Here is a 27,479-nt window from a genome sequence, read left to right on the forward strand (position 1 = left end):
TGAGCCAACAGTGTTTATTGAAGTGTTTGTTCTGCGGTTTTTGCATATAATAATTTTTTGTTAGGTTACCAATACCACATGACATTTTTAATAGTTATAAATTGCGCAAGTGATATACATTAAAAAAATAAATGCGTGCGCGCACTAACAGTTTTGGACTTTTTGGCTTTCCATATTTCGTGACACATCACTTCCTGTATATTACACGGTTTGTAAAAACGTGTCTGGTGTCTATTATATATTTGAAAAAAATAATGCTTTCACTTTCACTTCAAGGCTCCATTGATTCGGTGGAGACGCTGCACTTGAACACAACTTCAATAATACAATAAACTAAAGTATCAGCAGCAGAAAGGCGAATTAGGGAAACAGAAAAACTTTAGGAAACTCCGCCATGGCGTTTAAGTACCCGGCTGCCCGAAGAGATGAGAGTAAGGTCAGTGTCGAAGTCCTGCGGTGAGATTTCTTTCTGTCTGTTAGCCATTCCGTGAAATTCTCTGCTGTAAACTCACAAGTAGGAAAAGCGACACGGAAGAGAAAGACAAGTTATATCGGTGGCGGTGAAGGGTTAGAGAAAGGCAAATGGCAACGCAATGAAGAAACAAAACTTTGAAACCAAAAGAAAAACGTTCTTGTTGTAATAACTAGTCACGTTTACTGTTTCGAAATGTGTTGACTCGTGCAGTTCAGGAAAAGCAAAATGGACACCCCACGAGATGTTTTTAAGGTGTGTCGAAGCTAGCATTATTTTAGGTTTCATTATAACTGACAACTGGTTCTCGTAATGCAGTATTCCTTCCTTTGCAGGAAAGTAGCCAGTCTGTTATTGTTGTTTCCTATTGTCCTACGCAGTCTAACCCAAGCTAGTCCATAAAACAATTTTTTAATTAAGCACATGATAAACCCTAACCCACCATATTTATTTATTCATTCAACCTATAAGATACATGTTCTGTAATGTATCTGCCAACTTGATGAATTAACTTTTAAATATTTGTCAAAGCCTCCACCAAACTAAATTAGCAGCCTAAAGCTGTATGACTTTATTTTGTTTAATGATTGATAAATATGTATTTTACAGCTATTTTGAATATTTAAAATAAAATGCTGCAGAATGGATGTCTTATTTTAAGGTCTTGTTTTGTCTGATCTATACTCTAAATCCCAGGCATTTTGAATATACTATAAAAATAAAAATGATTAAAATGATAATAAAACAGTGATTAACATTGTTGCTTCCGTCAAATAATGACAACCAAGCACCAAAATGAGCCTTTGAAAACCCAAAATGCGTCACTTCCTTTAAGGGTATCACAACCAGTAAATGAGGATGTGACCTGGCCCTGAGAGTTTATTTTTATAATGTCTATAACTTGGACTTTTGCCATACTATAAAATTCAGCAGTGTTTGCATGTGACACACTAGTATCACCCCTTAATTGAGTGAGGCATTGCCAGAATTGTTCACGTATCAGTTGAAGAAAATACACGATTATGTTACAAAACACTGGGAAATGAGCTATGACAGAATTAGGGCAAATAATAATAATAATAGTGTCATAGTAAACCCTTTTACTGATTTATGGGAAATTATAAATGTTCAAGATAAAAACTTTAGTCCGTCTGATAAACACTATAATTTACCCAAATATCATCTTATTGCAGAAATCAATTATATTATTCTCAGATTTAACAGATTGAGTATTTGAACTTAAAGGTGGGGTAGGTAATTTTGGAGAAACCAGCTCGAGTGCGCTAGAATTTGAAAATACACAACCGAAAAAAATCTGCCACTTCCTTACAGAGCCCCTCCTCCAACACACACGAACGTGCACATGACCAGTGAGGGCAAGAGATAAGTTTGTGCACAGATGGAAGGCTGACAGGCAGGTAGGCCATCCAGTTATTTTAGCCGGGCCGGCTAAAATGATTGGTCGTGCTTTTTACAGCGCTACGGCTTCCACAGATGACATTTTTTTATGTATTTATTGTCAAAGCATTTAAGATATTCATTGCTATTGGGATGTTAAGAGCATTCCATGGAATATAACAAAAAGTGTTTCTGAAATAAATTACATACCCCACCTTTAACCAACTTAATTTATATCAACCAGCTCACTGACTGTAATTTGTGCCCCAACCTTTGCCACAGTTTGGTGTACCAATCAAATAAAAATAAACATGATTCCAATAAAAGGTGAAATTATTATAAATGATTATGCAATGCTTCTCAAATAATGGACATGATGATCTGATGCAATTTCTGGAAACCTAACAAGAACATTGACAAAGAGTCTTCCCACCTGTGTATCAAAGTCATTGTTTCGTAATCCCCCAAAGCAGCACTCTTAATTCCTGTGCTGACAAGCAACAAGTTGACAAGGCAAACATGAATGACACATTTATAACATGGAGGTGCTCTTCAATTTTACAGCATGGACTGAAGAGGGAGGGAGAGAGGGGTTGCCACAATAGCATGGCATGGCAAGACAACTCTCCATCAAGAAAATCAAGTTTCTACGCCAACGAATGAGAAAAGTTGTTGTTTTTACGTTGTAGGTGGATGACCATCATGGTACAAAGATCTGTGATCCCTACACCTGGCTGGAAGACCCTGATAGTGCAGAAACCATGGTATGTATTGATCTCTTTAAGAAAGCAGAAGCAGTGTCAATACCAGTGGCGAGCCGTGACTTTTATACCTAGGCCCTCTAACCCCCCCACCCCTCGAAAAAAAAGAAGAGTTATTACGTCACAGCCTTCAAGTCTATGGTCACAGCGTATACTTCAGCGGAATATCAAAACAGCGGCCCGGGGTGCAAAACGCATCAATGACAGCGACCCTCTACCACACAAAACAACACCATTTATATAAACACCTATCATGACAGGGCACCCACAGCCAAGTAACAATTACAAATGAATTAAGTCGGCACGGCGGCCCACATTGAAAATGACTTGGGCCTACCTTTGATGATCAAATCACTTAAACACAAAGTCCATCCTCCTGTCCTTTTGGATGAAGCACTTGATGGCGGGGTCATGCAGCTGATCCTTTGCCACTCCAATTTATCATTGTAACTCACTCTTGAAAATGACTCGGTTAATAATTTCGCAACGATGTCATCACTATCACTGACATGAGCCATCATGAACGAACTTATGCTATCATAAATCTATCGATCATAAATCTATCGATTAGATTTATGATTAGAAAATTATAAAAGTAGGGTAGACATGTGGATATTATCCGGCTGAACAAAACGTGCATTTATCTAACAGGTTAGTTTTCCACAGACCTTATTTCAAGTTATTTTCCAAAACCCTATGGAGAAATCCCATTGCTTTTTTGTCGAGGGAACCCAAGCGCAGCTTACTTCCGGGTTTTAGGACGCGTCACTGCACCACTATATACACATGCATAAACTTCACAGCGGGCGGAACTTGTCATAAAGTCCGCGAAAAATAAAGCCCACCCATTTAGAGGGAAGATATGATTGGTCAATTGTACTGTCATTTGACATTACTCTCTCATTGAGTTACTATAGCGGGCCCTCTGTAAATCGCAGAGAGGGCCAGACGAGCTTCTTTCATTTAACCTTTCACATTCCAACAGAAACTGAACAGGCAGATTCGAAGGATTTATTTCTTTGGAAATGTTATTTTAAATACAATTAAATCAAATTATTTTTGGTAAAACTAATGAAAAATATAACTAAAAAAATATTTTAAAATGTTTTCAAATACTATTTTTTAGAATATCTTAGGCCCTCAGAGAGGGCCCTGACGGCTCGCCACTGGTCAATACCCACAACTTAACAAATTCCACCCCTCCTCTCTCTCTCCTTCTGATTCAGGCTTTTGTTGAGGAGCAGAACAAACTGACCATGCCATACCTGGAGCAGTGCGCTGTCCGGGCTCAGTTCCACCAGCGCCTCACTGAGCTCTATGACCATCCCAAATACAGCTGCCCCTACAAGAGAGGGAAGAGGTACTAGTAAAAGAGAAGGCATTAGTCAGACTGAAAAACACTTACAGAGAGAACTACTTTTAACTGCAGGTCTGAAGTAAATAAAAACTATAAAGAACGACAATTTTCCATTTTTATTTCAAGGTACTTCTACTTTCATAACAAGGGTCTCCAAAACCAGGAAGTGCTGTATGTGCAGGACTCTCTGGATGGAGCTGCCACTGTATTCTTTGACCCGAATACACTCTCAGAAGATGGCACTGTGGCTTTGAGAAGTGAGTCCAGGCACATATTTTGCATGTTATTATAAAGAAAAAGATGTTAGGGCTGAATCCCTCTTTATTTTCTTTGTCCCTCTCTCCATCCAGTGGGCCGCCTGTCAGAGGAGTGTGAATATTTTGCCTATGGTTTGAGCAGCAGTGGTTCAGACTGGGTAACAATTAACTTCATGAAGGGTGATGACCTCACCATACTTCCTGATGTACTGGAGAGGGTTAAATTCAGCTGCTTGGCATGGACCCACGAAGCCAAGGGCATCTTTTACAACTGCTACCCGCGGCAGGAAGGCAAAACTGATGGTGAGGAACACAAAACGCTCCAAGCGGAACAACACCTATTCCAAGTTAAATCAAGACTAAACCCCTCTTTTTTTCTTCACTAAAGGCACAGAGACTACATGCAACGTCAATCAGAAGCTGTACTACCACGTCATCGGCACCAAACAGTCAGAAGACATTCTGGTTGCAGAGTTCCCCGAACATCCCAAGTGGCACAGTTCAGTCACCGTAAGTCCAAATTTATCTAGAACCACTTATTATAATCCCCTATTTGCAATCAGGACAGTGGTGAAATAAATATGGAGATCCTTTACTAATGTAAAAGTTGCCTCCTTCTATCTATCTTTCCCTTTTTTTCTTTCCCTTCTCTTTCCAGATATCAGATGATGGCAGATATGCTGTTCTGTCCATCACTGAAGGATGTGAACCTGTCAACCAGCTGTGGTACTGCGACCTTCAGCAGCTCCCCAATGGCATCACAGGTCTGTATCTGTGTGACAAATTCCCAGCAGACATTTAAGCATTTCAATAATACAAGAATGCACATATTTTATAGAGAATTAGGACCACTCTGTTTTGCATGTTTGTTAGAATCTGATGCTGGACCAGATGCAAATGATGTCTTTCAAATATACAAGCATTCATTAATATTATTGATCCCAAAAGTGATCCAAACTGGTGGTAGATAGCAACTTCGTATCATTTTGAACAAAATGTTGATGTTGATAGGATACCTGCCCAAAGTATCTTGATGACAATACTAAAAACAATTCCACAGCCAAAACTTAAAATTCAGTAAAAATAATAAAATCTAAATATAATGGATTAATATACTGCAGTACATGGAACTGAAAGTGCTTGTTTTGCTTTTGAAAATTATTATTATAGTATTAATTATTTTATGGTAAATAAATGTCTCTTGCAACCTGCCTCAAAAAAGTTGAACAGTACTTAACTTTGATCTGCCATGCTTTGTTAGTTTCTTGAATTTGAACTAACTAGGGTTAGTTTGAACTAACCCTAACCCTAATTTGGGGAATTGGACCTGGAAAGTTTTTTTAAACTTTAATATTTAAGAATTTGGAAATGTCTTTGAAAATGTCTTGTTTTGTTTGACCAAACCTGTCCAGTTAAAATCTTCTCACTTTCATATTGTTTAACAAAGGCTGCATTGAAACATTACATATTAATGCTATTGTTCAACACACATGTTTCTCAGATCGAACATGGATTGATTGAAATCAAGACCAGTTTTTGAGTGGACATTTTATAGCAGCAATAGATATCTCTACAGCTTCCTGACACAAAATGAACGTGCTGTGTAAGCAGAAAAGGGGTTGATGCCGATGGCTGTCGACTCATCGGTTACTTCACCAGATGTTGATATTTCAAAATTCACTTTCCCAGTTATTTTCTGCTTCATAAAAATGATCTCACAAACCCTTTGACCCTTTCTAGTTAAAGCCAATTGGGAAATGTGTGATTGGTCATTACAATCCATTATATTTCAGGTGTTTTTATTCGCTGCGTTAGAGATAGTTATTCAAACTCCCAATGGTCAAGGAAACAGATGAAAAAAATTAACATGATGCACCTTTTATTTTAAACTGTTAGTAATTTATCTTCTTTACTAGGCCTGCTTCCATGGGTCAAACTTGTGGACAACTTTGACGCCCAGTACTCGTATGTCACCAACGAGGGAACCGTGTTCACTTTCCACTCTAACTTGGACGCTCCTCGGTACTGTCTCATCAACATTGACATCCAGAAAGCAGACAGGCAGCACTGGACTACCCTCATCCCCCAGCACGACAAAGATGTCCTGGGTGAGTGAAAAGGCAAAGTCTGCTTTGATGTACACCTGTTTAGTATCAGTTCTCTACAGAAGAAGTCCAACACATCTTAAAGCAGCAGTTTGACTGACGATGTGTAAAACAAATCTTTGTTGGAAAATGAAAACGGTGGGTTTGTTTGGAGCGTGTGAAAACTCCACCATACTTAGAAATGCGTAAAGGGCATGTACGTGGTGACGAAGTTCCACAATTGAGCTCCTATAATCTTGCACAACAGTCTGTCCTACTGTTTCGATGACAGTCCAACCACAACAACTGGGAAGTTCTGTGCCTGTGGTCGAAGAACTCCGTCAGAGGGAACTCTACTAAAAAGTGAAACTTGACCAACAAGCATTTTGTTTTTGGTGTGAGTCATAAATGACGGTAACTGCACCTAGAGATTACTAAAACACAGCATAATATTGAGTACAAATATGGTGAACCCTTCTGCTATCATATAAATGAGGTCTTCATAGTAATAAATGCTGACACTGTTGTGTAAAAGCACTTCATTTGAGCTTATGGCTGCATACAATTACTTTATGATATGTTATAAAGCTCAGATGTCTTTATTCTGCTTAAAATTCTGAATATGGTTAAATGTAGCTTAAGTAAAGTGATACTGAATGATACTGATATCACATATTTAAAAAATATAAATCAAATCATAATACAACATATTTTAAAAATATTTTTCAAGGAATTAGTTATGTTTGTACAGTATGCATATCCCGTATGGGTAAAGCAACATATACACATGTTGCCATGGTATCAAGCAATTTAGTGTATGCATTCGACAGTAAGAAGTTGAGTTACATCTGACAATACGTTTTTTATGGTTCTCAAACAGATCTTTTAAATAGCCTCATAAAAGGTCAAGAATTAGTTCAGTCATGCTTCTTACATCTTGGTAATTTGCCCTTATATGGATGGTGGTGGTTGTGGGCATCAGACTGTTGAAAATATTGTGCCAAATTTAAAGTCAGTTTAATCTGTGATGTCCTTGCCTTCACACTGATGCCACTTTGGGGCAAAATGCCACATATGGGCTGAAGTCGAATAGTCCATTTAGCTTAGGAACCTTCCTAACGGAGTGAAATGACCCGGAAGTCCCTCAGTGGCAGCCATGATAAGTGCCGTTCGAATTCTCTAGATGATAGGAAAGGAGGTTTCAAACTTCCTTTATAACCTCCTTTAGCTTAGGAACCACTGGACCTCCCTTTACGAAAGGAGAGGAGAAAATGCTGCCCCACAATGCCTTGCAGCCGCAGCATTTGCCGTCACACAACAGTCGGCCGTTCACGGAAAAAAACGATTATGACCGAGAAATGATATCATGAAAGTTACGGTGCTTATTAAGCATTTTAAAACGTATGTGGTAAGTTGCCAAAGTGCTTTGTTTTGAACGTTCATCAGTATTATAATCAAAAAGAGAAATATGAACGTTAGTTTTTACTGAAATGATCAAATAAAGTCAACATTTCACAGTCTTTACTGAGCTGTGTGGGGTTTGTTCAACTTTTAAAAGATGTTTGAATGGTGATATACACCGTGATAGATGTTAAGGACTAACCTTTATAATAAATACATTTGTATTGATTTTAAGAACTTTTCATAGTTCATACAATCATACGTATTGGGATCATTTGTATTAATGTGGACCGGAGGGAGAGGGTGACGAGCATAAGTTTCACTTTCCTTTTTTATTTCAATTCCAACTTTGGTCATGAAGAATATGTTTCTCTGTTGTCCACGTTCATAAAGCATAAAACAACAGCATCAGAGCACGGTGCAGAGTCTCTAGATGAGTTTACAGTAGTCCCTCGTTCTTATTAAACATCCATGTTGTAGTCCGCTGTATAGAAAACTGTAGTTTCCATAGTTTCCCCACAGCAGCAGACGCACATTTATGACGTCCGCTGGCGCATCATAAACACGTTGGATAGCGAAAGTGCAGTCGGATTCTCTAAAGTACCGCAGTCTCTTCTCCTAAGTCCTTATGAATTCTCCTATCCACTATCCCTTAACCCCATGACGTTTCACTCAGAGGTCAAGGAATAGACGATAGGGTTAGACGTTAGGAGCTGATTTTTGGATTATCCGACCGCAACCGTGGTTTCACGCTCCCCTGTGTAATAAATGAGTAAACAGTACAAATGCAGTGTATTCAGCAGCAAGGACATCTGCCGTGCAGCATCCTGCACTTTACATTGATCATATATTAGACTGCCCCCTGCTGGCTGTTGATGAGATCTCATATTGTGACAGTGAAAGCATACATGGTGCATACATGTATGAAGTCTTTGCTCTGCCTGTCTTTGATTAGCATCTTTACATGTGACATCTCATGTAATGTTGCTAATAAATAAGGTGTTGTGCAATCGAAAGCCATTGTATTTGGCTTCATCCCAGGATGACATGACTTATTATTAGTAAGATAAATGGCAGAAAGGAAGTCGACAGAGATAAAAACATTTAAAAAAAGAAAACAAGTAAACTATTTCTGTGGGAACCAGCTGAGGGACAAATAAAGGGTTTCTGATCCTGATACACATGTTGTTATGTTCACTCTAACACACATCCCTCTGCAGGCCTTGTCTCCTGTGTGAACCAGCACCACCTGCTGGTCAACTACCTCCACGATGTGAAGGACATCCTGCAGGTGTGCGAGCTGTCCACAGGCCAGCTGGTCAGGGATCTGCCGCTGGGCGTCGGAGCAGTGTTAGGAGTGAGCTGCAAGAAGAAGCACTCAGAGTTCTTCTACAAGTTCACCTCCTTCACTACTCCAGGTAACCATGACATATTAGTGTCTCAAGTTATAAAACTATAAATGATAAACTGTATTTTAAAAACTAATCCTACTTGAAAAGGCACAATTGCCATCAATGCTCTTGAAACAACATTTAGAAATATATAGTTTAAATGGCTTTTTTATATTTTGATAAGTTTTAGGTTAAATAAGGGATTTTTCAAATGATTTTTATGAAGAACAACACTTTCTAGTGTAAACCTATTGTTAAAAAAATTGTTTTTCATCTTTACCAGCCACCATTATTCAGTTGAACCAGTAATGAGTTAATTGCAACTCTCAAAGGTCAATTATAGAGATGAACACCACATGATGAATGCTTTATAATAGAGTTACAATAATAAATCTACATCTTATAAAACGAAACACGATATTACATAAGTTATCAGCAATAACATCATACTTTGACGGCAGCATTATGATGGTGTTCTTGTGAATCATCAGATATCTCAATAGAGCCGGGAAAGGGTTGACCCCTGCATCTCAAAACAACTGTCTTTCACTGCTCCACCAAGGTTTTAGAAGTAACATCTGCATACGGTCATTACAAGAAACCTCAAGCTTATGCATGCTCGTATTTGTAAACTTGAGCCACATAGCAAGCAGCATAAAGGGATGTTTAATATGCTCTTGTTTGACTTATCTTGACATTCTACACATGTAAAATGTTCTTATTAGCTTGAGCACATAATATATGTCACCGTCATCAGACATTTCATCTGTAATCAAGCGCTCAAGATATTTTGTTTTATCATAAACACATGGCAATAGTCCAGAGATATAACATTTTGGGAAATCGTTTTTCCTTTATCTATAAATCATGACAACACTCTTTTAGTATTTTATTGCACTTCTAAATTGACCCTCCGAGCACAAAATCAGCTGCTATTGAAATACTGCAGGAGAGGGAAATGGCCGATCGTTTGCATTCATAAAATACTGTAGTTTATCAGGGTGTAACCAATGATACAGACACTTTTACAGGCTCTTAGTTGGTCAGATATATCGTTCATGTACAGAAGGCTGGTGAAAGTAGCTCCCTGTTTAACTGTAAGGGTGTGCAATTTGTAATGTAACAAGTCTTATCGTCAAATGTTTGACTTAATATGAAAAATGTGTTAATAAAACAGGGCCCTCTTACTTATGTGACCTCTGTTCTGTGGTACCCAGGTATCATTTACCACTGTGATCTGAGCGATGCAACCCCAGAGCCCAGGGTGTTCAGGGAGGTGGAGGTAAAAGGCATCAAGCAAGAGGACTATGAGACCAACCAGGTAACATCCTCCATGTTTTATTTTTATTTGTGTAGATCATACCATTCTCAAACTACCTCATTACATTTTGTTAGTGCTGTTATGGTCTTCCCGTCATCTCACAGTTAACTCAAGTTCATGTTATTTTTATTGCATGTAATGATAGCATATTCATATCATGATGCAGACTTCCCAGAAATTGCTATGAATGAGGAAGTGGTGAATGCTGTTTGTGTCACGGACTTATCAGAAACATAGCTGATGTGCCATTCAATAATAGACATTTATCGTAAAATACAGATATAAGTACACAAATATAACTGATTTATTTGACCCTCTCTTATGTATTGACAGGTATTCTATCCCAGTAAGGATGGAACCAAGATCCCCATGTTCTTAGTTCACACCAAGGGCCTAAAGAATGACGGGACTCATCCTGTCTTCCTTTATGGCTACGGAGGCTTTGAGCATTCCTTACAGCCACACTATAAGTGAGTACACCTGCATTCTTCAGATCACACAGTTAAAACATGAATGAATTGTTGGGGGTTAGAAAATCAAAGTTGTCATGTTACTTCTAAAACCATCTGTTGCGCCCATTAGTATGGTTTATATGTTTTGTTATTTGAACACTAGATGGCGTAATGGGGCAACAGCATATAACTGGTCTCCTGGCACAGGTGCGACTGGGAGAGCAAACGTTTTTTGACCGTGTCTATCGTGTCTGTGAACACGCTGTTTTTCTTTGAAAATAAAAGATATTGAAAGCTAAACTTTGTCGTACATGGAGATTGCACGCGTCCAATTAGTTAACCCAGTTTAGTCAATCCCAGGTGATATTGAGTGGCAATAGTCACCACACCATCCTCTGCTCTCAAAGAGGTCGTCTCTGCTGGCCTCCCATCCACTATAATACAAATAATAATTCATTGCATTTCATTGCTCAAAGCGCTTTACATTACTACATATATCAGACATGTAATACATCAATACTGTGGGAATGAACCAGTGTTCCCCACCCCCCTGATCTGAGGACCAGCGCACTAGCCCACTGTTATCATATGACATTAACCAGCGAGGTTATATATGATTGCGATGATTTGTGAATGCGTAGCCAATGCGAGTGAGATGATTGCTGGATGTTGCCACTCTTGCAAACAAGCCTGCCATTGTTGGCTACTTCAGAAAAGGGACACACATTAGGGGGTCTACTTTGTGTCTGATTTCTCTGTAAATATCCGGGTGCCGGTGCAAATATATGTATCAGTGGTGCTTTAGAAACACTGTATGAATACTAAATGCCCAATGACAGAAACAACAGTATATTGTTGTTACTTTGTGAACCCTACACAATCAGCACAAATGTAACCATTGTTAACTGTAGATGAAATGCCTTCATATAGTACTTAACCACAAGGGTGGCGTGCAATTATAATTGACATGCTGAGATTGTCGAGACAAATGTAATGTATTAACATGTTTTTAATGTAGGAGTGTGATTTATATTTTTTAAATGTAATCGTACTATGCTCTTTTGCTATTTCAAATAATAAAACATCCTTTTATGTTTAGTTTTTTGACACCCTTTTATGCATATTTTGTTTATTTTCTCTGTCTGTGATCAGTGTTGCTTACCTGCTGTTTGTGCGCCACCTGGGAGGGATCCTGGCAGTGGCCAACATCAGAGGGGGGGGGCGAGTACGGCCTCACCTGGCACAAAGGTACCAACATCTAGGAGTGTACCTAGAAAGACAAAACTGTACTTAGGAGTGTGTCAGAGAGTGTTCATTAGAAAACATTAGACATAAGTGGGTGTGGTTTAATTCTACATATTCTGTTGAACTCTCTCCCCTCTCCCCCTGCCCCCACTGGACTATAACTCCCCACACACTCGGACACATATACTTGTATATTTGTATTATTGTATTTTTGTATTCGGGATTGTTGGAAACGTTATTTCGATCCCTCTGTCTGTACACACAACTGAAAGATTGACATTAAAGTTGACTTTGACTCTGTGTGTATGTGTTTGCAGCTGGCACTTTGGGGAACAAGCAGAATTGCTTAGATGACTTCCAGTGTGCAGCAGAGTATCTGATCCAGGAGAAGTACACCACGGCCAGCCGCATCGCTATCAACGGAGCCTCTAATGGAGGACTGCTAGTGGGTGAGTGCAGGATTAACGGTGTGTGTGTTATGTGTTTATTGCGACGGCGAGAGATAGAGAACAAGAAGTGTTAAATGGGTTTGAATGATATACCCTGGAAACTATTATGCAAAAGTCCATTATGTGTTAGAGGTGTTACAATCTTAAAGTTGGGGAAATTCTACCCCTACATTTTTTGTATAGCTTTAAACCTTTTAATGCACCTTTACCTTTACCCCCTCGCCATTTTCCACTAGTGAATTGCAAACTAGAGGCCTAAGCATTTTTGGATTTTGAAAATAAATAAATACATAAAATGTAGTAAACTCCCTGTAAATAATAACTCATGCATGGGTTTTTTGTGTACTGCTAGCGAGTGTAGTTGAGAGTGAAAGAGAAAGAAAGGAAATAGAGGTTTGTGTGAGTACGAAGTCAGAATTGGAATTCTAAATTGTACAGTGTGTGTACAGTTGATTTATTCGAGGAATAAATACTACAACTCCTCAGGACCCCAATTTCATTGCAACTTGCTGCTAAAAGTAAGGGGGTTAGCTTCGAAGTTAACGATAACAACTTGGGAGGATCACTGGTCCGTTACTGGTCTCAGCTACATTAATCAAAATGCATTCTTTATACTACATCTTTGGCATAATTGCTAATGTCAAATTAATCTAACAGCAGTTAGCTGCTTAGCTTCAATACATTTTCTATTAAACAGCACATTAAGCAGTGCTTAGTCACTTCATTTACCAAAGGCGGAGCTGCCATATGGCATCGCACAAACCCAACTAATGCCTCCCTCCCTGGTGTGTTGGCGGCCATTTAGGAGTGATTGTGTCCTACAGTGTGAAGTTAAGGGGATCTATGTGTGTAGTGCAGTGTGTGTATTTGAAGGGATTTTTAATACATATTTGAAATGCTCACACAGCTGCATGCGTGAACCAGCGTCCAGACCTGTTTGGCTGTGCGGTGGCAGAGGTGGGGGTGATGGACATGCTGAAGTTCCACAAGTTCACCATCGGCCACGCCTGGACCACCGACTACGGCTGTGCTGACGACCCCGAGGAATTCAAGTGGCTGATCAAGTAGGAAACACACACAAAGCGAATCAATTACACATACTTTATATTCATGAGAACGTGTTGTAGTTATTGATCAGTTAGACCAATGAAGAGTAGATGTAGCCCCCTTTATGCTACACACCAAAATTATATTTTAATATTAAAGGACACAAATATAGATAATAAGATAGGCAATACAATTAAAAGAATACTTAAAAATAGCACGCACGGAAGAAATTAAAAAGGGAATCTTCATTATAGTAGAATGTGATGTTTAACGATTTGAATAATTCATATGCTGATCATCTTCCCATTATGAGAGATTAGTTTTAAACGTCTGACTTTAGAGCAAGTTACCTCCGTCTGTCCGTCCTTTACGGCCCCTTTACAGTCAAATCCTAAAAACATATTAATTGAAAAGTCAATGGCAGCATAAATTAGGATGGCAGTGGTTTGCTGGTGGATATTTGTATCTATTTTGGTGCAGTCACATATGTTTTAATAATAGTAATAATAACAAAAAATGCTTACATTTAATTGCAACCTTCATGTCACTCAAGATTAGCTTACATAAAGTCACCTGAAAAACATAAAGCAAACAATAAGTACCAATTATAAAACAACAACGCCTATTTCTTCTCTTTGGGGTTGTCTGCAATGCATCTCTGTTCAAAGTAGTCGTCGTGTATTGTGCTGTTTACTCAGCTGTGATCACTAATCACGTAATTATTCTTCGTTGGTTTAAACAAATCTTACGGTCTCTTCCAAGCTTTACACTCACCCACATATGCCAAAAAATAGGTGTAGTGCAACTTCTTCACACATTAAAGTCATTCCCTTTCCCTCTCTTTCATTCTGAATCCCTCACACTTTCCTTTCTACTGGTGTTTCTCACTTCCTCCTCTCTCCAGGTATTCTCCTCTCCATAATCTGCCTCAGCCCCCTTACTCCGGCCCCCCCTTCCCTGCCGTCCTGCTGCTGACGGGGGACCACGATGACCGCGTGGTGCCCCTCCACACCCTGAAGTACTGCGCGGCGCTGCAGCAGGGGGTGGGCCGCAGCCCCGGGCAGCGCCAGCCTCTGATGGTCAGGGTGGACACCCGCAGCGGGCACGGCGCCGGGAAGCCCACCGCCAAGGCCATCCTGGAGGATACACACATCTACTGCTTCATCGCCGAGACACTGGGGCTCAGCTGGAAGGAGTAGAGAGGCTGGTAAAAGATGCTCGCAATAAGGGATGCTTTTTAAGGGATTAATGGTTTATAATTCTTATTTAAGAATACATACTTTTAGTCAAGGTCAGAAGAATATACCAGAACAGTGAAAGTGAATCATTACAGGAAGATTTAATTATAAAAATGAGATACATACCATGATGCCTCTTTTGAAATAACTCTTGACAATTACCTTTACCTATCAAATACACAAAAAGATTAGGCATTTGTTTTGAATGCATATTGTAGATTTGGAATAAATTGTATAATTAAAATAAAGCATTTAAACAAAACCTCTATCTTCACTATGATATGAAATATGTGTTTTAATTAATCCGTTCATGCAGTTTTAAATAAGAAATATCTGAATTGTTCAGCATCATTATTGAAATAATTACTTTTATTGAAATAATGACTTGAGTATTTGCAATACCTCTGATGATGATCATCTGAAAATGATCATTTTAACGTAAAAGTGGTCCATACAAATGTAACCTATCAATAAGGTCAAAACCGCTCATCAAAATATTCCTCAAGTGTGGAACGTGCCCTGCCTTACACGTGCTGCGCTGTCCCCTGTTTGAATTACGCTCGGAGCTGAAGTCACATATCACTTCAAATAAAAAATTAGATTAACTAAGAAATGTTGCGATCCAACCGAGGATTTTTGTCCCCCCACGAACCCTTCGGTTAAACCACAATTTCCTTTAATATTTTATAATCTTGTCAAGTTTTGTATATAAAATATGTATCTGTAAATGAATGATTGGCCTAAGGATGATAAATGTAATGCTCTCCTCTAAAATGTAATAAGAGTAAAGGTATCATATAATAGAAAGAACACAGCAGTAATTTCTGTAGGGCGCAGTTTATACATATTTCACCAAGTGGCAGTGTTGGACTACAAAGAGAAAACCCTGCAATAGAGAAGCTGTACGACACCTCAAGGTCAAAGGCTGGGTGTCACTTTAGTGTCAACTGCTGTCGCTTCATTTAGGGGGATTGTGTTGAAAAAAAAACAAAACACCAACAGCAGGATACACTTGGATAAATCCTTAATGTTGTCGATTTGTTGGTATATCTGCATAGCGGGTGGGAAATGAAATCACTGGCAGATAGAGGAAGTAGGACACATCTGTATGGAACAGCAGATGTGTATGACGGGATGTAAAGATGCAAGTAAAGAGAGACAGAAGACAGAATCATCTTTAAAGTTTGTGCTGACAAAGTGGAGGGAGTGCTGATAGACGGCAGATATGTGTGGAGACAGCGAGAAGCAACATGCAGACAAGCGGAGAGAGACTGAAAGTGCACTTATGGAGAGACTCAGGAGGCGCCCAGACAGACGGGTGTTTAAACTGTCAAAGGGTAAAAAAAACAGAGATAGAAACTCTCCGCCAGCCAACCGCGGAGAGTGAGAGAAGTTGTCCGCTCGGTCACTCAGAGTTTAATCTCTGCTCAGTGGGAAGTTCTGATTTCGTCAGAATGAACCCCGGGCCTTATCTAAGTACCCTCTCAGTGGGTAGATATGAGGGGAAAGGAGAGGGGAAGGCTGCGGCTGCAGGAGGATTTGCAGACAATGACTCGTAGCCACAGGGGCAGAGTGGTTGAATGAAGCCCGGGAAGACAAAGCCAGTAATAAGCCGGACATATGAGAGACAGAGGCAGCGCTTTAAAACCAAGCAGGAGAAAGCTGAGATGCTGAGAGGAGTGTCCCCGAGGATTGAGGAGGCTTTTGCTGCTTCATTTGCTTCATGCTCCCCCCTCCATCACCTCTTCAGCTCACTTCCTTCTCATTGTACACAGCTCTGTTTCTCTGGAGAAACACAAGCTTTTACAAAAGCCTCACCGTCTCACACTCTCGCAGGTCCCCGTCCTGTCCTCCGTTTGTTTACTTTACTCCCTCCATAATGCAGGGATTAATTTCTCAAAGCCGATTTGAGCTGCGGCACGCTTCGGAAAAGAGCGGAGAGCAAGAACTTTTGTGCTGGGGGGAAGTTTCCCCTTCACACTAGCTTAGAGGTGGACTGCACTCCCCTTTATGCCGCTTGCTTTAATCTTCACACGGAGCAGAGGGAGCAGGGGAGAGAGGGAGGACAGGGAGGACAAGAAGGGGAGAGGGCTCTCAACACACAGCCGGGAATCACTAATGTCTTTAGGTGTTGTCTGCTTTCCCATGTGCCCCTTTGAATCCTTTTGCTCCTTCCGCTACCCTCTCTGGGCTTTCTTCCTCCTACATCTCCGGACTTATTTGTAGTCTTTTTCCAACTGCAATAGTTTCTCTTATTATGAGGGTGTATCTCACAGTGAAGAAGATCAGAATGTCTGCTTTGGGTACAAAGCTGTGTGATGACTGGGCCGCAAAGTTTACAGTTAAAACAGGGTTTGTTTATGAACCATTCAACTATTATTTTAACAAGGAACTCGTGAATGTTGAGTTTACAAACTATAATTAGAAGTTCTCACTACCGGTTCCTTCTACTGGCATCTTTGAATCACATGTTTGGCCCAATCATCATTCCAGAATTAAATTGTATTCATTTCATGATTATATGAAATGGAGAAGAGCAGAAATACTGACAGCAACAAATCACAATTTTCATTATCAATAAAAAATAAAAATCATATTTTTATAGACATGATATTTAAATGATTATAAACTAGAGACAACTAGAAAAAAAATTGAGAATCTAGAACAAAAAGTGTGCACTCAAAGATTGAATCAAAACTGGAACTGACACATTTTTCCATTGATCAACTTATCAATTGATCAACTGATGATTTTAAATTTACCACAATTTAGAACAACTAACTACACAATTATTGTTAATTATTATTTCCAATTATCATTCATTGACTAATCGATTCAGCATTAGAGGTCTTAGTCTTGCAGTGATTCTCTATTATTCTTTGTAAAGTGAAATCCTTAAAGCAATTCTACCTCTTGATGATATACTCACACACCTATCTGATTTGTATTTAATGTATTTCAATGTCCTCAAAGTTATTTGAAGGCCTTAAACATGTCTTGATTTTGAAAAAGCGATGGATTTCAGGTACAACGGTCTACATTTTGCATTTCGAAACAAGATTTTCTGTAATCTCTTGGAAGAATCCCTGCCCGTCCCCCTGTCCCCCTGTCCCAGTCTCATTTACAGTGAATAAACAGGCAAATCTGATTGAAGATTTACGCTCGAACCGTGAGAAGCCTGACAAAATACCAACCAACACAAACCTCCCCAAACGAGGAGAGTTACTGTGGGATGTGTTGTTTGCATACTAAGACATCACACCCATACTAATAGCATTTGTTATATTGTATGGCGAGGGAATAGGAGCTAGAGAGCGGTTGATTAGCCCGCTTTTCGCTTCATTTAGCGTGTGTGCAGCTGCTAAGATGGCTCCTGACCCTGAGCAGCCAGGAGTCAAGTGTTAACGCTATTAGGATTTCATCATTTATTTGATGTAGATTTGCGCCGGCGGCTATATTTCAGATTGGGTTTTTATATTTGATGTCCCAACACAGTAGATTGCTTAGAATGTCAAGTCGCAGCATTGCGATAACTTCACGTTTTAATTACAAATGTGTCTCTTCAAATAAATGATTGCACATCTAATTAGAGCCGCCCGGTCACATTCTCTGTGTGTTCAAATCAGCCTGACATGTAAATACGCCTTTTCGTGTTTTATTCACCACATTACTTCTCGAATGCGAGCAAGAGATTCACCATAAGTCTCAAATAATGAATGATCAGAATCCAGCGTTGCTGCAGCAGGAGTTCAGGATCTGAAGGAGGTGGTGTTTGAACGTGGGGGAGGTTTATAAAGCTGCAACAGGCTCCGAGATGAAACTCATTAAGTCTCAAACTCCAATCCTCTACTCCAATAAGAATTTAATATAAAAAGTATGGATTGCTGCTGCAACTGTATGAGATAAATGAAAAGATCTCACTCTCAAATGTATGCCCATCGCACAACACATATTATATGCACACGCTCACACACACACACACACACACACACACACTGACCCAATGCGAGCGGGCAGCTCACTGACTTCTACACACCCCCACAGTTCACTCCCACGCTAACTGAATTTGCATTTACAATCATTTCCCATACGCAGTTCTTGTCTAAAGGTGGGCGTTTTGTAATAAAAAGTAAGTCATATAACCTTAGAAGAGAGAAGCTCAATAAGTTCACATGGTAGAGGAGAGAATACCATGAACATGAAGTAGCCAGGAGAGGGGACTGCAAGTTGAGTTCTGTTGTAAGAGGATACTGGGTATTAACCCCATAGCACCTGGATAAGTAAGTAGCACAAGAGGCCTATGTAGAGTTAGCTCTAAAGGCTCAACTCTCCGCACCAGAGGTGAAGTTAAAGGGTAGACAAATAGATCAGGAGTTTTTCATTTGGATCCCTTACAACTAAAGTGTTCAGCTGCTTAATGCATCTACCCTGTTACCTTAGGCAAGACGCTGAAACAAAAGTTCTCCTAAAGGGTCGATTCATCCAGATTGTAAAAACAAAAACATTTTCTTACTTTTATTTTAGTTTTGGATAGGTTCTTCATAGATCTCAAAGATGTAAAAGAAAAAACGCTATATGAATAGTTGAACCCTGAAATAGTTGTTACAAAAGCTGTTCATGACAAGGTCAGCAGATTGCCAAGAGTACAATAGACGCTATGAAGGCTTCTCAATACTCTAATTTCCCCTCCTCGACTCCCCTCCTCGACTCCTATCCTCGTGTCTTAGTCCCGCCCACAGGAGATGCGAGCATAGGAGTCGAGGAGGGGAACCGAGGAGAGAGGAGGGGAAGCAGCAGGCGTTTAGAGAAATGAGAAATCCTCTCCTCTGAGCGGTCATTTTAAAGAGACGTCCATTAATGATGACAGGAGGCACAGCAGCCCTCTGTCTGATGGACAGAACTGTGTTCATGACCACTTATATATTTACTTTTAATTCATTCACAGTGCGGTATAACGAGACAATAACAGGCTACAGATGTGGACATATACACACACATATATTTATATAAATATATACAATTTCAGAATCAAACAAGTATGAGAGCACTCTCATAATAACGTAACACAATCAGAGACTGGATATATCCCCCCCCCCTCTCTGGTCGCTGAAATGGGGAATTTAAATTACGGGCCAAAAGTTGTATTTACAAGTATTAAAGGTAAGCATAGGACACCAAACCAACTGAGACCCGTCTGTCCGCCGCATCTACGCACTGTACAACACGCACCTACACACTGTACCACACACACCTACACACTGTACCACACACACCTACACACTGTACCACACGCACATACACACTGTACCACACACACCTACAGCTCCTAAAGCATATAATAGGCTATATATCAGGCTACAGCCGTTTTATTATGTGAAGCACTAAATGGTCTTAGAAAAATATCGACTCTTTGTTTGTAGATATCTACTAAACTACAGCATACAAATACAGAGAGTAATGTAGGCCTGTTATACTCAGTGATATATTATACACTGCTCTGCTTTCTGCACGGACCTCACAGCTGTTCTCACTGTAAACATCGCGTTGCGATGAAAGCAGTTACTAAAATAATATCCAGGGGATGCATGCATGCAGAGCTGTCATTGGCTGAGATCAGTCCGGCCGTGCGTCACGCCTCCACCGTTCCCGGAAATACATCCGCGGAGGAGCCGTGGAGGACCCATCAGTGTATCCTCGGTTATAGCTCCTCCAGAGAGCCTCCTCGATGCTCGATGCTCGGTCCTCGATGTGCATTTAGAGAAATTAGATGTCCTTCAACATGGCGCGCTGAAATACATTTCCGGGTCACTACCGGAGGACCGAGGAGTCGAGGAGGGGAAATTAGAGAAATGAGAAGCCTTCTATGTCTGGAAACAGATTTCTCTGATAGATTTTCTTCAGTTTGAATGCAAGGTTTTGTCTAGCACAAATAAATATTTTGTTCTAAAATGTCAACGTTCAGTTTTTCTCACACGTTTTTTTATCCTTGATGTCTTATAGGTTTAGTACATCTCCGTCGGGGGTTAAATTGACCCCCGACAAAAAAAGTAATATTATAGTATGTCGAAAAAAAATTGTGAGTTTAATATACTATGTGTAAAAATATCAGAAAGAACGTCATAGTACAGTATGTCCAAAATAATAAAAAACGGCACAGTATACTATAGTATGTCGCAAAATATGCAAAACCAACATAGTAGAAATATCAGAAAAAACATAGTATAGTATGTCGAAAATATAAAAAAAACTAGCTTGTACAGTATAACAGAAATGTCTGAACCAACAACATAGTATAGGAGTTTCCCAAAAAGGTCAATATTTTGTCATTTGACATTTGTTCGAATAAAACAAGGTTGTGTAGAATGGCAAACAATTCTAACAAAACATATATGTAATTTAAACAATTTTCTAAGTTTAAAATTGTTAACATTCATAACTTCAACAATCTCTCTAACATTTGAGGCTTTTCCTAAAAAAAATTCAAACCTCAGATATAAGATTACAATTCCTCAGATAAACTCTCGGTTTTCAATAAATGACTTGATTAACTGAGATAGCACTTACAATATACTTCCATACATCAGCCTTATTTACACCACCTTGCGTTCAAAGGCGAGTGAGGAAGAGGAGCTCCTTCTGGTCTGTCTTTTGCAACACGTGTTGTCATCTTCTCCTCTCAGGTATATATACACATATACCTGAGAGGAGAAGATGACAATAAAGCACCAGAAACATGTTTTAATCAGTCTAGGCATGTTATTATACACTGCTGTAAAAGTAGATAAATTATCAGATATGTGACATCTTAAGAATAATGTCATGCAAATATACTTAACCTTAAACAAGAATACTTACACTTAATTAACCTTACTTATACTTAGACCACGAAAAGGAAACTTAACAAAACTGAAACTACCTTGTATTTTTTTGAAACCCTCAAATATTGGCCTTGCAGTATCAGTATATCAAATGTAGAAAGAGACATAGAAGACAAGGAGAAAAACATGTTGTATTGGAAATGTTTTAATAGTTTCAATATTGCAACAGCCATCCGATTTTCTTCTAACAGGTAAAAATCATCAAAAAACTAACAAAAAAACATTTTTTTTTTCAATTTTATATTCCAAACACCTTTTCTTGGCTATGGCCCTAGACTCAACAAATAAAACCCTTACACAGTGAGCAGATATTATATTCAACACATTGTTTCTCAAACAAATTATAAAAATAGATTTAGCATTTTCAAGTACATATTTACAGTATTAAACATATATCATAATGGTCACAGTAACAGAGAGAGGGACAGAGGGGAAGTTTCATTCATTGTGTTGAAGAGGTCCAGTTTGTGTGAAAGCAACTGCATGTGTGTGTGTGTGTGTGTGGAGTCTTTTGTGTGTGTGTCAAAGGGACCATTGGTGTGTTACAGTATGTGTGTGATTCCATCTATAAAGGACACATGAGTTTATTTCATTTGACAAAACGGATACAGAGAAAGTAGCGTACAAGGAGGAAAAACTCATTTTGTTCCAAATACAAACCAGTTACAATATTTCACTCAGAAATGAATGTACCTTTTTATTGTGAAAACCTATGATAATGCCCCAATAAACGTCCTCGCTCAAGTCTCCTGTATTGAAACAAAAAAAGGTGAGATCGCTGTACAGGGAGAATTCTGGGAGTTATCTGGGGAAAAAGTGCAACCACGTAGCATGGCAGAGCCAGATATTAACAACGCAAAATTAAACATGATAATCCAACATTTACATAGAGAAAAAAAGTCCATATGACATTCCTTAATACTGTATTCATACTGCAACACACACACTGTCATGTATACAGCAAATCCAAAGATAATGGACCTCAACTTCAACCGTACCAGCTCCAGTGTTCAAGAATACACAGATACTGTGTGCCGACAGTAAAAACCCTCCAGTGTACAAAACTACTCATTTATTCAGTTATAAACTCAGCAGTAAAATAAAGAAAACAAGAACACAACTGCTTTATTTTTTTAAATACTATAAGTTAAATAACCCTTCTCAAGCTCTTCTTCACAGAGGTTTGTGGTACAGTCTGTAAACATAAATAAATATGGATAAATATCTGAATCTGGCCATCTTCCGTGCTCTATACAGAGTAGTGAGGAGGATCATGGAGTAGACATCCAGCGGGGGAAAGGGAGAATTAGTTTTAAATGCACAAAGTAAACAACTGGAAAGAAGAGAAATATAAAGAAACTATGACAGCGAAATAGACAGCGACGCACAACAAATTAATGAACAATCAAACACACATTTTCAACCTTTACAATTGTATCCTGCAGCTTTTGTTCGACCATCAGTAGCCCCAAGGGAAACAAGAAAACAGGTTGACGTTCCTGAACGTACAGCATGTCCTCGGGCCTGTGTTCGTTCCGTCTGCACACGTTATATACTGAATATAAGACTCATTTACTGGAGGCTTTCATTTAGGCCTCATCTAACCTCACTCTCACTGGATCCTTGACATGGGACAGCACAGTCTTCTTAAGCTACTGCAGCCATGTTGGATCATCAGAAATGTTCCTCTCACATCTGATGAAATACGCTCTGACGTACAACGATATGATTCTGTATCAGAGCAACTGATCCCAGGCAAAGGAAATAGTCCCTGGGTGTGGCCACATACTGTTTTTAGTCAATCAATGTTGTGTTAAAGGGAAATTCTACCCTTATATTTTTCCTTTAAGCACTAGTCCGACAGCTTGGAGGTCAGCTTCAGACAGAGAGCGTCCTGCTCAGACAATATTTAATCTGCCTTGACGCACTGATCCAGAACCAGTGTGATGGAGCTGACATTGTTATTGAAGTGCAGATAGAGGTCACAGGAAAAAAAAGTCAGTGACGTCAATCCTCTGCTATCCCCCCAACGGCGACAGGAACTCGTCTCTGAGAGGTTTAAAAACAAATAAGGAAGAAAGGAATCAAGGAAGGCATGAGGATGTGTGGGAAGGAAGAGTAGATAGAGTGCAGCTAGCTGAAAGATCTGCTCATCTTTCCTTCTGTCTGGAAGAGCGATCTCTCTTTCTCTCCTCTTCTCCACCCCATCATCCGTCTGCACACACGAGGGTCTGCAGCTGCAGGTTGAGAGCAGGCGCCCCCCCGTTAGTTAGACCTGCACCCCGCGCCCATGCATCTGGATGACCTGCGCTCTGAGGGTCTGGATGGCGGCCAGTATCAGCTTCTGGTGCTCAAGGGAAGTGATGCCAAGACTCAGCACATCTCTGAGGACACACATCGAGACGTACCGACATTAGTGCAAATACATAACTTTATGCGACTGGATGACATCAGGTAAATATGGAAAATATGTATCTGATATTAATGTATCCCCTGAGAAATCGGTTTCATCTTATATATTTCTCAATAACATTACTACTAACTACTTTTCTTTAGTAAAATAACACAAACCTATATACATTTAGGATATATGTTTTGTAAGTGTGAGACCTTAATGCAAGAAGCTAAAAACCTTTTTTCTTGTGTATTTAAGAGTAACTTAATACCAGCATAGTAACAATGTTTGTTTTTAGAAATGATCATTTCTTAAAGCCCAAGGTGAACTCGTAAAATGTGTATTACATAAGACAAAAAAGCAGCAAATCTAATTTATTCATGCAGTTATCTTTCTACAGATCTGTTCTCATATTATCTCTCTGAGACCCCCCTCTCTTAAACAGGAAATGAAATAGTCAGTGAGACAGTAGTCACTCACTGGACGGTCATCCGGGCCACAGACTCCAGGTAGCAGTACCCTGCGGCGGTGAAGTTGTCCTTGTATCGGCCCATGTCCACTGCGTCCAGCCACTCCCCCACAGAGTTGAATGCTGGGAAGGAGTGCAGCGGCCTCTCTGCCAGCGTGATGGAGGAACTCAGGGTTCTGGAGGAGAAGACATGTATTGTTGATTGGGAGGATAAGAAAGCCGACTGTACCTTTACTACAAATATTTTTAAAGACAAAATATAGTGACCTTTTTTTTACCACACCTTACTGATATTCTAAACAGATTTCTATCTATACTTTAGTTTGTTGTTCCTTGATTTATTATGATAATGACTTTTTGTGGCATACTAAGCTGATATTTTTTATGGAAATCTATAGTATAACATTTAAATGATATTTGAGGCATACTATATTTGGACATTTATTAATAAAACAATCCTGGCATACTAATATGACTTTAAAAACTATAATCTTTTGGGATTTTTAAGAAAAACGATGGCATTCTATATCATACATTTTACTTCTTCTCCAACCAGATTGTAGCCCAATCATCAAAAGCATTTACAAGTATAAAGGATTATAGGTCCTGCGTATATTCTCTTTACTAGGTTTATTTGAGCCAACATCAATTGATCATTGATATTGGGTAAGAAAAATAAGATCCCACAATGAATCAGCTACTTTGTGAATGCACCAGTACCTGCGTGACAACGTGGAGGAGCCGATGCCATCGGGGGAGCGAATGCTCTTGCTGAGGGCTGAGTGGATCTGGCTGAAGCTGGGCCTCTCCGTCCTCTCCTTCTGCCAGCAGTCCAGCATCAGCTGGTGGAGGTGGGGGGGGCAGTTTACTGGAGCGGGCAGCCTGAAACCATCCTCGATCGCCTTGATCACCTACAGCACATCCAGAAAGAAACACATATATATGAGTTATGAACATTTGGGAGTAGATTTGCATGTGTGTGATTGGTTAGTAAGAAAGGGGGATGTTTTGTCCTACTTCAAAAAGACAGTAAGGTATTTCAACCTTTTTATATTCCTTAACTGTGACTTAGTTGCCAAGAATGGAAGTCTTTTGAAAGTAGAGGTCCTACTCTAAGTAGAAAAGTGCTGGTGTTTTCATTTTCTTGTCACTAATTACCCCACCTACAACGCATCTTTTTGCTTTTTTGGTAATTGCGCTTTTAGGTCACTTTGCAAATCGGCAGCATATGCAAAATAAACAGATTTCAGCAGAGAGATATTGCTGACCTCAACAATATGAGCTGTAAACAAATCTGCTGCTATGTCCCGACTTAAACTACAACAAAAACTAGAACCACATAGGGAATACAAAGCTATAAAGAGAATAAAGGTGTGAGCCAAAACTGAACAATGCTAAATTCAACATGGCTGACTGACTGTGTGTGGAATTAAAGGTCAGGATATTCAATGTCTTAGTGTCACTTGACAGGATATTTGATGGGGTATTACAATAGAATAAATCCTATCGAGATGATTTTCATTTCCTTCAATATAATATGTTGCAGGGCTATGAATACAATTAAATAAGGAAACATTACAGATGAAACAAATAGCCCACCTGAGCCCCTCTAAAAGATAAGCTACGACATCCAATGAGTCCTTTTTTCATCAAGCCTTGTGAAACCTCACTGTTCAAATAGCAGAGCATGAAAGCATCTCTCCAGACTCCCTCAATGTTCATCGCTCCTCCATCAAACTAATGTTGTCCCCATTCAAAATCCATTCACGAGAGATTTCCTCTAAGAATAGGACATGAGACACGTCCGTCTCCTGTATCACTCAAAGAAACACAATCTCCTCGAAAGCAGGAAATAGTAGCATAATCACAAAAATGACATCCATCAGCGGCATTAGTTCCTAAAACACTCTTCTCTCTCCGCCCCCCCACTCTCCTCTCAGCCCTTTAAGCTCCTATCTCACTAAAGAGCATTCAGAAAATGCTTTTCACAATTTGACATTTTCCATTTAATCAAAGCGGGGAGGTAAAGGGCACGATGGATCACAGGTGGACAGCACGAGCAACAATTCCGTCATGATATAATGTATCAATTTAAAGTGGACTAATGTGCCTGCCGCTCTACAAGCTTGACCTTTGCCCTCTCAATTGGCAAGTTTGATAATATGAACCAGGCTAAGAGCAAACTTCCTCCTGCTTTGTGAAAGGGCAGCATGGGAACTCTAGAAAAAATAAGGAATCTATTCTCGTGCCTAGGGCTGTGCGATTATGGCAAAAATCATAATCACGATTATTTGGGTCAATAATTGATATCACGATTATTAAATACGATTATTCATTGACTTTGAAAAAATCCATTTATTGAACTTGAAAACAAATACAAATAATAATTTGAACAGTATCTTTTTAACTGTTGATTACCCTGAACGTATAATTCAACTGAAAAACCAATACAAAAATAAATGATACATTTAAATAAATAATATCAAAATAATAAATACCAATCAACAAGATCAACAAATATTTTGGAGCGTACTTCCACAAGCTCCTAAACATATATAAATATGATAAATACAAATAAATGAGACCAAAATTAATGAGATCAAATATGTTGCAGTGCACTGTCACAACCAAGCAAAGCAAAATAATTGTTTTTTTCGATTATGTTGTTTTCGTAATTGTGGCAGGCCAAAATCGTAATTGCGATTAAAATACGATTAATTGCACAGCCCTACTCGTGCCTGCTCATGCATATTAATTTTGGACAGTCGAAAATGGAACAAGTTAATAATGTGTTGCTTTTTAAGTATGACATAATGACCTTGTGACCAGCATCACTCATTCACCTCCCCTTTAGAAGCATGGCT

General features: G+C 39.3%; 2 protein-coding genes across 2 annotated transcripts in view; one reads left to right on the top strand and one right to left on the bottom strand.

Moving 5' to 3' along the window:
- Positions 1 to 234: 234 nt before the first annotated feature.
- LOC117478027 (prolyl endopeptidase-like) lies at positions 235 to 15,139 on the top strand. The gene is given in 16 exon segments (XM_034124887.1): positions 235 to 436; positions 2,560 to 2,634; positions 3,858 to 3,991; positions 4,115 to 4,245; positions 4,339 to 4,548; positions 4,634 to 4,755; positions 4,904 to 5,009; positions 6,162 to 6,353; positions 8,951 to 9,148; positions 10,339 to 10,442; positions 10,776 to 10,912; positions 12,047 to 12,107; positions 12,109 to 12,142; positions 12,457 to 12,588; positions 13,496 to 13,652; positions 14,540 to 15,139. Coding segments are annotated over 16 exon segments (2,130 nt in total). The 5' UTR covers positions 235 to 394; the 3' UTR covers positions 14,835 to 15,139.
- A 6,741-nt stretch (positions 15,140 to 21,880) lies between these two features.
- The window catches only part of LOC117478377 (ephrin type-A receptor 7-like), a 152,008-nt gene continuing 146,409 nt past the window's right edge, over positions 21,881 to 27,479 (bottom strand). The window contains exons 16-18 of the mRNA XM_034125392.1: positions 25,336 to 25,526; positions 24,627 to 24,791; positions 21,881 to 24,135 (exon numbers count right to left, since the gene is read on the bottom strand). Of these exons, the coding sequence (XP_033981283.1) occupies positions 24,021 to 24,135; positions 24,627 to 24,791; positions 25,336 to 25,526 (471 nt within the window). The 3' untranslated portion in view covers positions 21,881 to 24,020. The remainder of the gene's footprint in view (positions 24,136 to 24,626; positions 24,792 to 25,335; positions 25,527 to 27,479) is intronic.

The sequence above is a fragment of the Trematomus bernacchii genome, unplaced genomic scaffold, assembly GCF_902827165.1.
Source record: "Trematomus bernacchii unplaced genomic scaffold, fTreBer1.1, whole genome shotgun sequence".
NCBI lineage: Eukaryota > Metazoa > Chordata > Actinopteri > Perciformes > Nototheniidae > Trematomus > Trematomus bernacchii.